The 13,325-nt window shown below is 40.3% G+C and overlaps 2 protein-coding genes across 2 annotated transcripts; one reads left to right on the top strand and one right to left on the bottom strand.

Moving 5' to 3' along the window:
- Positions 1-424: 424 nt before the first annotated feature.
- cnrip1b (cannabinoid receptor interacting protein 1b) lies at positions 425-2,733 on the bottom strand. The gene is made up of 3 exons (XM_026279263.1): positions 2,150-2,733; positions 1,244-1,388; positions 425-1,112 (listed from the first exon to the last, which is right to left on the bottom strand). Exons 1-3 carry the CDS (start codon positions 2,326-2,328, stop codon positions 948-950), a joined length of 489 nt encoding a protein of 162 aa, XP_026135048.1. The 5' UTR covers positions 2,329-2,733; the 3' UTR covers positions 425-947.
- A 5,374-nt stretch (positions 2,734-8,107) lies between these two features.
- plek (pleckstrin) lies at positions 8,108-12,405 on the top strand. Its single transcript, XM_026279262.1, has 9 exons — positions 8,108-8,288; positions 9,211-9,366; positions 9,457-9,638; positions 9,763-9,854; positions 10,048-10,232; positions 11,000-11,104; positions 11,311-11,394; positions 11,470-11,542; positions 11,730-12,405. Exons 1-9 carry the CDS (start codon positions 8,247-8,249, stop codon positions 11,867-11,869), a joined length of 1,059 nt encoding a protein of 352 aa, XP_026135047.1. The 5' UTR covers positions 8,108-8,246; the 3' UTR covers positions 11,870-12,405.
- Positions 12,406-13,325: the final 920 nt, after the last annotated feature.

Below are 13,325 nucleotides of genomic sequence, written 5' to 3'. Positions count from 1 at the left end.
TTAGTTGGGCAAGATTATATCTGCAATGAATAATATTTTTAGATAAACAGTTGGTTATGGATCCTCTAATGTTGATCCTTGGTCTTATCGTGGTCTTGGGGTCTTTTCCTCATTTTTAGACGTTGAGGTCTTAAAATGTTTAATAATTATGCTAAAACCTAGTCTTCTTGATATTTCATAAACACTATGCTGCAGCGCCACCTGTTGGCTGCATGTTTGGATGATGTGAGCATTCAAGTGCTGCTTTATCTTGGTGACCCTCTATTAGCAGTCATTTCCAGCTGTGGGATGATCAGTCATGCGTAAAATTAAAATAAATAAATAACTCGTGGTATTTCTGCAGTGACACTGGGGTCTGCATGCATGGCGACGTGTTTAGGTCCAAGATGACTCCGTTAACACACCACATCCATTTTTGGTACATTTTATTTTTCTTTTAAGGAACATTAGGCTACCATTTGAAAAAATGAAAAAATATGGAAAAATACAACCAACTTACAATTATTGCACATTAATCACAATGCACCATTACAAAACACCCATACAAAGACACTATAAATGTATTAATTGGCTCAATTTTACTGCAAAAATGCTACATTTACTTGAATTAACAAACGGTGGCATGCTAACAATTCTAACATGTAATCTATATAAAATCTGTAAACTGTAAATATATCACTGGGTCCTTCTGAGGTAGACAACTGGAAGGAAAACTGCAAAAGAGACAACACTACAAAAAACAGGGTAAAGTGCTCCTATTTTGCATCAGACACATTGCTTTGATTTTCCAGCAGCACCAAGACAAATCCAACAGAACTCACACTCCATCACAAATCATCACTAACAGGAAAGGCTACTACATCTCTATTCATATTTCAGTGGGAACGACGGTGTGTCGTTTAGCTCAGATTAAGATCATCTTCCCTCTCTTTTAACCACAGACTCTTTTACAGAAACAGTTCTTTATTGATCCACATGAGGGTGCGTGTGTCGTTGGGTTTACACTCGTACTCGATGCTGTTGAAGCTGTTCCCCCATTGACAGTGGTCTCTCTTGTTGTAGTTGTAGAACTTGACCTGCCAGACGGTCTCGAAAAGCCCTGCCTGAGTGAACTGTCGAGCACAGAAACCACACATCAGGAGAAACTCTCATTTTTAGTCACATGGCTGTTATAATATATTCCCAGTGAGCTGCATTGCTTTACTTTCTACTTCAAAGTGAAACCTGATGTGTCAGTTCTCACCTGTATGTTGACCTGAACAGGTTGCCTCTCCCCGCTTTTGGTGTGTGTTACCCCCTCAGTGTCATACATCCCAGTGTACACTACGGACTGAGGGTCTTTAGACTGCTGCTCCAGCGGAAAAGTCACTCCGCCGATAGTCATGGATCTGAGGAATGAGATGAGTATTGCATGTTTACATAATGATAAGATTTAACAAAACCTATACCACATTCTGAATATCAGTCATTTACTGTGCTTTATGCATATGATACATAACGAATACATCTTCTAAATGAAACAGAAATTCAGAACGCAATGTCTATTCGAACTGTCAGACATCTTTGCCTAGATATGTGTAGGATTACACGTAACAAAGAATACTTCATGCATTACAACATGTATCCAGTCAAACATTGCTGATGCTTTAATCGTCTGGATTTGACTGCCAAAGGAAGCAATCTGTCAGCTCCCTCTGTCAGTGCATGAGATGTAGACACAATCCTGTAGGTTAAGCCCCACAATCGTATGTATAACAACAACATGCTATATGCACAAATCTGAGTTGCTTCCATTTACTTTCATTTATTTTTACTATCATCAGTTCACCATGCCAAAACCAGTGCAAGGATATCCATAGCAAACAATAATAATTCAGCATTGCTGTCTTGTATAGGCTATGTCAGAATACTCTCGTGCTGTAAAATGGTACCACGTCCATTTGTAATTTCGCATCACTATATAAAGTGTCGTTTATTTATTCCTATAAGCAATAACAATATTTCTCAGACACTGAAATGCATCAGTGCATCTTATCTTTCAACGCTGATGCAAACCAGGCTTTATTCAAAACTATGATTTTCAGTTCAAAACGAGACAACCAATATATTTTCAATTTCTGGAATTACTATCATATTTCTATGTACTCACGTCGCCTCCACCGCTCCCGGTTTAACGACCACGTCGATCTTATATTTAGTTCCCGTCAGTAGTTTGATGGTTCGGGTCTGACCGAACCTCGTCCCGTCCGATTTGAAGTAGACTGGTCCGTTATTCGGAGTGGTTTTCAGCGAGACGCCGACTTTAATCAGTTGGGGTATGTCAGCCATGATGCCAGATGATGCGGAGAAGGCAGTCAGGTGCAAGAAAACAGGTCAAGATATTTCAGGCTGAACTAAATCGTTACGCCGTAACGCGGAAAAAAGCCACATCGCAGAAGGCACGTCCAAAGTCATGTCTGCTGTTCCTGTCCATAATCCGCACACGAAGAGTAATCCGAACAAGCGCGTGTGTGTGCGATCTAATGAGATCACGAGAGAGCCGGTGGAGCACACTTCAGATTAACACCATGCAGCATTCAGGATTTTAGATAATTGATCATTCAAATATGCTTCTGTCAAACTAAGTGCCTTGCAGTACAGCAAGCTTCTGTTGCTCAAGGATATCAGGTGTGAACAGTTTTGCCACTGAACAGGTGTCAAAATATTATGGTAGGCTACCCTATTTAGTTTTTTGGAGCATGTTTCATGCATCAAATACAATATATTTTTAACTACCTTTAAGTACCATGTACTGCCCTTCTGAAAAAAATAATAATAATAAAAAAAATATATATATATATATATATATATATATATATAGACACACACACACATACACACACACAGGGCTATACACCCACAAGATATTTTGAAGCCACATATACAACCCTATTATTTGTATGGCCATCATATAAAAATATCTAAATCCTTAGGCTCAGGCCATGTGACATAATTAAATGGGTCATATGATGCTTTTTTAATATCATTATTTTGTGAATTTAGTGTAATAGAATATGTTGACATGCTTTAGTGTTCAAAAAACACATTATTTTTCAAATACTGTACATTATTGTAGGTCCTCTATGCCCCGCCTCTCTCAAGTCCCTCCTATGTTCCACATATGTTAGTACGTCATATATTTGTAGAAAAAAATAAACGTTGGAGGCCATTTATCGCGTGCAAAGTCCTAAATTAATTTTGCAGTTATAGCATCACAGCCATGGCAAAAAGAAAACAAGGCAGTTTAATGAATTTTGGTTTTATTAAGAAATTGTTTAGTGATGACGTTAATAGCACGACTGATTCACCTGCTGCAAGCACTGTTACCTCCCGCCGCGATATATAATAGTGCATATACAGTTGTAGCTGTTATGTATCTTTGTAAGTCATTGCAAGTCCTTTTTTGAGGCACTCGTGTCGATAATGTATAATAGTGCCTACACTTGTAGCTGTTGTAAGCCCCAAGAAAACAAAGTGGGCTCCCCCAAAGGTCACGGTATAGTTCGAACACTGATTGGCTGAACACTGCAAGCCCTCGTCAGAAATGTAACGCCTCTTTCCATAATCGCTAGCTTCATCTTTTAAAATAAATGTAAAGACTGTTAAGACAGCTGACTCCACTGAGCCTTAGCTCTCTCTCTCTCTCACACACACACACACACACACACACACACACACACACACACACACACACACACACACACACACACACACACACACACACACACATGCAAAACTCTGCATTTGAACAGTCAATAGCAAATACTTAAACTAATAACAAAACATACTTACCTCTCCTAGGTTCATGAAAGGGTCGTCCATAAAATGCATTGCTGTTCTGTTTTAAGTAATCTTAAAGATTACTTTCTGAAGGCCAAATAAAGTGCTTTTGCTTTCACCTAAATACACACACATCTCCCTGACATGACTGCTTCAACACTAACTGTGTTACTGAAACCACGACTCCTTTCTTTGCATGAACATTTGGCTGGCATTACGCAAATATTTCCACACAGTGATGTGGGGGCGTGTTTGAATGAGGGGGCGCAGTCTTAACTTTGAAAAATAATATCTGTTAGGATTTGAGACTTCAGTCTTTGCAACCTTACAGATCTTCTTTATGCACCAAGAGCTTGTAACACTCCAAAGAGAAAGGAAAATAGAAATTTGCCTCATATGACCCCTTTAAAGGTTTCTCATAAACAGCACCTTCACTTCCCTTTTCCGTTTCTTCATTTTTTTGATATCTCATTTTCTCCCTCCTGTTTATGTGTGCACATTTTCCTTGTACCTGTCACTTCTTTACCAGCAGGTCTACTGTTACGAAGACAACAGTCTCCACCTCGCTCCAAAAACAGTCACCTCTTTGTCATTTGCTTCAACACAATCTAAATTTGAGTTAAATTCAATGGATTACATTGTTTTGTCATTGTTATTTCTCTCAAAATCTATTTAATACTAAAGATTAACAAACGTATATTTCATACAAATATTTAAACATTTTCTAAAGTACCTAAATGTCAAAACTAGTACAAAATATATATTTTTTAAATGATACTGAACAATAATACTCATATTTCTGTTCTCCTCTCTAGCTCCCTCCTTTACTATAAATAGGCATGTGTCTGCTAATTTATTAATGCAACTTTACAACAGATAAATCATTTTTTTCTTCTTGAAAACTATAATTTCATCATCCAGGCTTTCCAATAAGTTGCACGTGAGGGGAACAAAAGTAGTGTCCTTCCGCTTAAAGAGTCGATACAATGGTGTTGGTATTGGTTGCTAAATTTTTCTTGGATTTAAACCTGATGAGAGCGAGCACCCAAGGGACCTGACTGAAGCTGTGTGCAAGATCTGCTCATGTGTGATCCACGCAAAAGATGGGTAGACGACCAGTCTTCATGACCACTTGTGTGCTCGACATCCAGCAGAATATGCCACGTGCTGGGCCTAGCAAAAATAACTAGCCAGGGTCAGCAGATGATAACTGGGGCTTTTGCAAAAGGCACTAAATATAAAACTGACAGTGACAGATGGAGGCAGTTGACAGATGCGGTAACTGGCTTCCTGGCCAAAGAAATGGTTTCGTTCAATACAGTGGAGAAGCCGTCATTCAAGGCCATGCTGCATGCCTTTGATAATCAGTACGAGCTGCCAGGTCGGAAATATTTCTCAAAGACGGCTATCCCAAACCTTTTCAACATGGTTAGAAGTAACATCACGAAAGAGCTAGGTGATGTAGAATATTTGGCCCTGACGATGGACATGTGGTCCAGCTGCAATACGATGCCCTACATGTCAGTGACAGCGCATTATGTAAATAAAGAATGGACACTGCAGTCCAAATGCTTACAAACTTGCTTCATGCAATTTGGAAGAAGCACTGCGCCGGGCAATTACTGACTGGAAACTACAGGAGAAACAAATTGGCTGTATAACTGCCGACAATGGGCGAATATTATTGCAGCCATCCGGCAGTTGAAATGGACATAGTTAAGTTGCTTTGGGCACAACTTGAACCTGGCCATAAACAACTCGCTTGCGCAACACAGGGCCAGCACAGACCGAGCTTTTGGGGATTGCCGACTGGGGTTTGTCCACACTGCGTTTACGCACAGCTGGCTAAGGTGACGTGAACTGCAGAAAACACAAGTGGAAATGAAACTCCCTGAGCGCTCACTGATCACGGTCATTTTTAAAACAGTTATCTAACAATGAACAAATTATTTAAGAACTATTAAAAATGTATTTAATATGTATTTTATTATTTACTGCATCTTTACTGACAGGAATGTGCGACACGATGGGGCTCAAAACAGCAAATGGTGGCGAGACTGCTGGAGCAGGGGCAAGCCATCAAACGTGTGTTTGCCCAAATCAAAAGTCACCCCCACTCCTCCAGCTAACATGGGAAGACATACGTGTTCTGGAATCTGTGAACAACACACTGAAGCCAGTAGCAGACTTTACAGACATTCTCTCTGGATAACATTACGTGACGGTGTCCTCACTGCTGCTCATGTTGGCCCATTTAGAAGATGTGCTGGAGGAGTCAGGTGATGATTCAAACTGATATGATCTGGAGCGTCATCCTGGAGCAGATGGAGGCAGATGGTGATGACAACATCCAGAGGATGATGTGTAAATCAACACTGCTAGACCCAAGGTACCGAGGGGACCATATGAAACCTCCCGAACTTCATTCTAAAATTTGTTATGATGGAAGAGATTGTAAGAGAGATCGCTCTGTCGCTGCCAAGACCAACACCACGTCCCTCACATGCTGGAGAAGATGGAGAGGAACCAGATGCCGGCCACGCTCACTGATGAGCAAAGGTCGAGTCAGAAATGATCATGTACCTGCAGGAAATGGCCATCGATGGGGGAGAGGACCCACTGACTTGGTGGAAAATGAATGAAGAAAGGTTTCCGTTCATGGCAAGATTAGCACGGAAATATCTGTGCATATGTGCTACCAGTACAGCCACAGAACATGTGAACATCTGATCAAGCGTTTGGACACAGAAGCGGTGACTGTCACGCTGTCAGTCTCTGTTTCCCTGGGTGTCCACTAGTGAGCTCACTTCACCTAAGGCACTTCACCATAGGCACTATAATTCCTCTAGTCTGGTCCTGTCTTCACAGTAATTGCACTCCTGTTAATCGCACAGGTGCAGGAAATCTATTGTCACTAGTCTCCTTATAAATACCCGTCTTTCCCTGCTGTTTGTATGGAGTCCTTACCCTTCGTGTACCTATGTTCTCGTCTCCCGAGACTCACCCTTGCCTTCTCGTCCTCCGAGTTCCCGTTCCGTTCCTACCGGTTCCCTCTTTTGTTTTGTTTGTCTCTTAAGACTGTTTTTGTTTGATTACCCTTTTTTGTCAATAAACATACTAGCAATTGGATCTCCCACTCTCCTTGTGTTTTCCTAGTGCACGATCATCACAGTGACACGCGATGTCAGACTTAACAAGCGAATAGACTACTAATAATTCATTAATAAGGGCTGTTTTTTGTACCATTTTAAGTTAAATGTACAGTGTTAGACATGTAAAAACTATTCCCATTATAACCAGTAAAACCATTACAAATTCTGTGATTGTTTAAAAGATTTTCCAGCATGGTTTAAATGACATGGTAGACTCATACGAATAAGAATCAAATACAAATCACACCATTACTATGTAAACACCAAGGTATTTGATTTGGTAATCATTTATTACAATACAATGTATTTTATAATAATGCCAAGTATAGTGGTATGACCACCATCTGATATATCACTGTGTCACAACCGTTCCACCTTTTTGTGTTTAGCTATTTTGTCAGTAATATTTGGTTTAGCTTCCACTTTCAGCAGCATCTGAAGACACTGAAGATGAGACAATAAGATAAAAGTTTATTATCTCACGTCCCAAGGTACAACTCTCTCACTTCCTTTCCAAACCACATGTGAAAACACCGTTCATTTAGTGGATTTAAAAAATCTAAACATTGAATAATCCAGTAAACAACCGGATGATGTTTTAAATTCTCAAATGGGTGTCACAGCATCACTTTATTATTGTAGATAACCTGCAAACACAGCCGAGGCCGAGTCAGACCGCAAACATGCATTGCTCCACTCTTTTGTAACACATCTATCTTCACAACTATCTTCATTCAACTTCCTGTAAGAGTATTGTTTTTTCTAATGTGATGAGTTTGTTGTAGTTTTATTCCCACGAGTGCAGGCTTCAAAATAACTTGAAGCTGCACCACGACTGGTTCAGTAAGGGCTTCTTATTGAGGACTAATACGGTTCTTTGCAAAAGTAAATAGTAAATAATGTCTGTTCTAGCAATTAAACACAACGATACTATAAATGTTGACATTCAAATTAAGACCAGAATAGACATTTTTTGTCTTTGTCATTTGTCTTTCACTATCACTGACAAGCATAATATAATCATGGGTGCCCACGGGTTCCTTATCATTAAACACAAGCATATCGTTTGCCCTCTGACACATTTGTGTGTGGGCTGAAAACACAAAGGAAACTAGCTGACCATGAAGTTGCCTGTCAGAGAGTGTGCAACTTCCCTTTCATCAAAATGTGTCTATAACTGTCAACTGAGGTTACACGTCAGACACAAATTCGTCTGAACTGTATGGGTCTTACATTCACCACTCCCTGCAGACCGACACTCTTTACTTCATAGTAATGGAGCCAACAACAATCAGAGAAGGATACCTCGTGAAGAAGGTAAGACCTCCATTCATCTCTGATTCTGTGGCTCTTCAATCATGTGCTTCAGGGTTATAGAGCATTACGTTTTCTGTCAAATGTGTCAATGTGTCAGTTTCACTGGTGACCTTAAAAGGAAATTTTACTGCCAAGAACAAAAAAAAAAAAAAAAAACTCTTTATTTAAAATCACTGGACTACATGAAAAGAAACGACAAGATGTTTCGACGTTCATCCAAACACCATTTTCAATTGTAAAACTGAACATTTTATAATATGGATGTTTTAGAAAGTCATGAATGTATATAGACAACATTATAGATTTTTTTCTTCTTTTTTTCAGATTAACCCAAAACAGCATTTGGCTAGTTGATCATTTAATTAAAGTTTTTGAGACTTTGGCAGTATTTTGCACTGCTGGCACTGAACAATTTAGTTACAAGTCTCAAGACAGGCTGTACTCTCTTGGTTGTAAACATGCACCATGACAATACCATGTATGATTACTGATATTTTGTCATGTTTTTCCATGAAGTTGTTCTATTTTGGGAATAGAAGTGGAAACACCCTCCTTTGGATTTCATTTTTTCCGCACCATTTGAATTGAACCCCTAAAATAGTTTTGTAATAGCATTTCATAATATTCCTGTCTTTGAGAAGCACTGGATCCTGCAGCTGAAAATATTCAACAAATCAAGCCACAACTGTGTGAGAGAGCTGAAATACAGAACTGAAAATGGCCTAAATCGAAAGTTTCCACTTTATTGAAATTCTTTTGCATACTGAAATTCAACCAGTGTTGATGCAATGCTTCATATCAATCAACATGTTTCTTTTATCTGGGGATTTGTTTGTAGCTCAACACTACTACTGCATTTGTATTCAGTAATTGTGTTGGCCATTTCAGGAAGCTACAGCGCTGAACGGTTCTTGTTTTGCAGGGGACTGTGCTGAACTCATGGAAGGTGTTGTGGGTGGTGTTAGCAGACGATGCCATTGAGTATTACAAGAAGAAGACAGACAACAGTCCGAAGGGAATGATCCCTCTGAAGGGTGCGAAACTGACCAGCCCATGCCAGGATTTCACTAAAAGATCGGTGAAGGAATCACACACCTTATAATACCAGTATACTGATGACATATCTAGAGTTTCTCTTGAATATCTCTCGTATGTTTTTTCTGAACAGCTAGTGTTCAAGGTCAGTACAGCTAAGAACCAGGACCATTTCTTTCAAGCGGCTCACCTCGAGGAGAGGGAGCTCTGGGTTAAAGATATCAAGAGAGCCCTCACCTGTTTACAGGGAGGCAAGAAGTTTGCCAGGAAGTCAACGCGCCGATCCATTCGCTTACCAGAAAATGTCAACCTGAGGTATTATTATTACACAGTGCTTTCAGTTATAAAGCTTCAACAGATTTGAAATCTTTGTGTTTTGAATTCAGCTCACCCTGCTGTGAATGATAACCCTGCTGGTCTTTTCTCTGTCCGTCTGCAGTGAGCTCTATGTTTTAATGAAAGATCAAGACAGTGGAGTTAAAGAGCTGAAGGTAGAGAAGGATAAACGGCTGTTCAATCACTGTTTCACAGGTAAGATATTCACTTCAGCTCAAGTGGTCAAATGAAAAACTAGTCCAAACCTGTCTTACTTCTGAAAAGCAGAAGTATTGAAGTACAGCACCGGGGTGTTTTCCCCAGAGGAACAGCTCTCTGTAATCTCTGTAATCTCTCTCTCTGTGAGTGTTGTTGACCTGTAAATGTCTTCTGGTGGATCCGCTGGTAGGAAACTCAGTGATCGACTGGTTGATTTCTGAGGGGAAGTCCAGAAACAGAGCCGAGGGCCTGATGCTGGCCTCCGGACTGCTGAACGAGGGATTCCTGCTGCCCGCCGGAGACGTGTCCAAAGACGGCGCAGAAAAAGGAGCCGAATGTGTTTTCCTGGACCAAATCGAGGCTCTTTATTACTTTGTGAGTTACTGGCTCTATTCCAAAAGTCAACTCACCTTTATTTCTACAACGCTGAATACAATACAAAGCAGCTTCACAGTTATAAACAGGAAAATAACAGAATCAGTAATGCAGACCTCATCGAGTATGTTGCAAATTCTACAAAGACAATTATGTCACTATTCAACTCAATTGTTCATCAATTATATAACAAACTTGATACAGCTATAAAGCACCTCTACAGTAGACAATGCTATCATTATTCACTACAGTTCAGTTGAAGATTTGTTCATATTTGGTGCCATCGAATTGGCGATATTACTGAATATCAAGGATCCCATATCAAACCCCAGCTGAGCATGGAGTCGATGTAGCAGTCCTCCTCCAGATAAACACACTGCATGTCAACTCAAGATTTGGGGATTGATTATTTAAAAAATGTTGCATCCTGCTCCTTCTGCTTGAAGATCAGGGAGCTGCCTACATAGGCTGTATTTTAAGACATCATTTAAAAGGTCCTATTCTTTGCAGAAAAGAAATGTAAACTTAAATATTGATGTAAAATGTTTCATCTTAGTGATATGCTAAAGTGAAACTGAAGTAAATTGAGTGTAGTCTCTCGTGCCCTGCACAGAAGAGCCTAAGTAGGGCGTCTGTGAAATGCTTTTTGATTTGGAAGAGAGCTATGCTGTATTTTCAGTTCTGGGTGAGCCTGCACCTCATATACAGGGCATGTGTGTGTGACGCGAGAGCTGGTGTTGAGCTTGTGTGTGTGTGTTGATCTGCAGGCAGATAGTGGTTTCTTTTGTGAGGGTTACTCGAGCGATGAGGACGTGATCTTGAAGGAGGAGTTCAGAGGGGCCATAGTCAAACAGGGTCTTCTGCTGAAGCAGGTGAGCACTGAACACACACACGAGGAAGCAACGCTGGTGTGAACGTGTCTCACAAACACTAGCATATGTTCCAACCCTAACCTTCAAAACAGACATGTGTTTGATTGAACAGGCTTTGATTTGAATGCTCCCTTCTTGTGAAATATAAGTATTTATAAGCATGTAAGATATTAGATGTTCTCAGACATTTCTTTTTTTATACACAGGGTCACCGGCGAAAGAATTGGAAAGTCAGAAAGTTTATCCTTCGAGATGATCCTGCTTATATCCACTACTATGATCCCACCAAAGTAAGTTCCTGGCACCTCTGAAGATTTAGCATTTAATATTAAATCAGTTTTGGATCATGTGTGTGTCTCTGTAAGGGCGAGGACGATCCTCTCGGCTCCATTCATCTGCGTGGCTCAGTTGTGACGGCGGTGGAATACGTCCCTGACGGTATGACGACTAAACACTTTTTACCATCCAAACAGAATACAGTACATCTCAAAAGAGTGTTATCAGATTGTTCAGAGACCTAAGAGTTGGCACCTTTATTGCTCAACAATCATAATGATATATCCATTGCTAAGGGTTTATACAGTGAATGAATAGAAATGTTTCTCTCTCTTGTAAACACCTGCAGCCAAGAGACAGGAGGTGGATGGGAATCTCTTTGAGATCATCACGTCAGATGAGGTACACTACTATCTGCAGGCAGCTACAGCCGACGAGCGCAAGGACTGGATCAGAGCCGTACAGAGCGTCGCCAAGATGGGGAAATAACGGTGGTCTGGAGAACAGCAAACACACTTGATAGAGACTTGTTTTGTCCGCCCACTAAATATCCTAAAATCTCCTCTTCAGCATTTTCTAAAAAAAAAAATTCGATTTCGTTGTTTCTTCACCTTCCACATTTGCACAGAGCGAGAGGCTTTCTAACAATCATGTGACATGGGTTTCTCAATTTAACACAAAACACAACCCTCCCACTGAGTTCGAGACAGGATGTGGGTGAAAGGTTTCACCAGAAAGTGGTGTGAATGGCATTGATCTGGCCGTCCTTAGCTGTCCTGCATTTTCCTGTTCTCATTTCAACTTCTCGTTTCTGTTCTTGAGTGGGGTTAGATTTAGAGATGTGACCGTCTGATAGGTGAGGTGATGTAACGGTCTCCAGATATCACAGCTCTACATACTCACTGTCCTGATCCTCAAACCTACAGCCAGATATACTTCAGGAACATTCTGATGTTAATATATACACTGTATTTTATTACACACATCTATTACACAATACAATAAAAACTATATAACACCTTTAAGTGGGTTACATATGTCAATGGTGCACAGTCTGGTAGTTGAATTGTGAGGAGTGTAGTGTAGCCTACCTGGAAAGCTTGTTGTTTTTTTTAGTTTCTGCAGATTTGTTGTACTTTTGAATGATTTTTGTGTATGGTTTGGTACTGATCTTTAGTGAGGGGTGTACCATATTCCTGATACACAAAGCAGAGCGTTTGCCATGTTTCACATCACCAAACTACACTGGGCTACTCTCATATCAACAGAGACTGCAGCCGAGCGTCCACATTAAAGGGGGGTGAAATTATCGTTTTCACTCAATATCCTGTTAATCTTGAGTACCTATAGAGTAGTACTGCATCCTTCATAACTCCAAAAAGTCTTTAGTTTTATTATATTCATAAGAGAAAGATAGTCTTTACCGATTTTTCCCGGAAAAACACGACCGGCTGGAGGCGTGGCGTGTGGGCGGAGCTAAAGAATCACGAGCGCCAGTAGGCTTTTGTGTTGAGAGCGTTTAGAAGCTGTGACACCGTGAGGACAAAACCAACCAAAACAAACCATAGCTAACAGTCAGATTCAGTGTATATTTATGATACAGAATCAGATCCAGAGGCTGAAATTTAACAAGAGCAGCAGCAACGACGTCTCTATGTGGTATGTACTGAAACTGTATATATTTGCTTAGCGGTTATGGAAAAAAGTTCCACTTCATGTCGTCTTTTTTTTTTTTTAAGCTGTACATGTGGAAAGTGCAGTTTGATGACAACATCGCATGTTGTTTACTTGATGTGCTTACGCGCCGATAGCTAAGTTAACAACACAGAGATATTTGAAGCAGTTTTACTCACCGCCTGTGGTTCCAACACACGATCGTGACCCTTTTTCCTTGGGACTGCATTATCCTTAAGAAATAAACGATGTGCAAATCCGAAATGCAGGG

This window comes from Carassius auratus, chromosome 13, assembly GCF_003368295.1.
Source record: "Carassius auratus strain Wakin chromosome 13, ASM336829v1, whole genome shotgun sequence".
Lineage (NCBI taxonomy): Eukaryota > Metazoa > Chordata > Actinopteri > Cypriniformes > Cyprinidae > Carassius > Carassius auratus.
Note: the sequence above shows the minus strand (reverse complement) of the source record. Positions and strands in the feature narration are given on the sequence as shown.

Coding starts and splice junctions, on each gene's coding strand:
- cnrip1b (XM_026279263.1), bottom strand. CDS start 2,328: ATGGCTGACATACCCCAACTGATTAAAGTCGGCGTCTCGCTGAAAACC. Junction 1,389..2,149: donor CCGGGAGCGGTGGAGGCGAC/GTGAGTACATAG, acceptor CTCATTCCTCAG/ATCCATGACTATCGGCGGAG. Junction 1,113..1,243: donor CTGTTCAGGTCAACATACAG/GTGAGAACTGAC, acceptor TGTGCTCGACAG/TTCACTCAGGCAGGGCTTTT.
- plek (XM_026279262.1), top strand. CDS start 8,247: ATGGAGCCAACAACAATCAGAGAAGGATACCTCGTGAAGAAG. Junction 9,367..9,456: donor AGGATTTCACTAAAAGATCG/GTGAAGGAATCA, acceptor TTTTCTGAACAG/CTAGTGTTCAAGGTCAGTAC. Junction 11,395..11,469: donor ACTACTATGATCCCACCAAA/GTAAGTTCCTGG, acceptor TGTCTCTGTAAG/GGCGAGGACGATCCTCTCGG.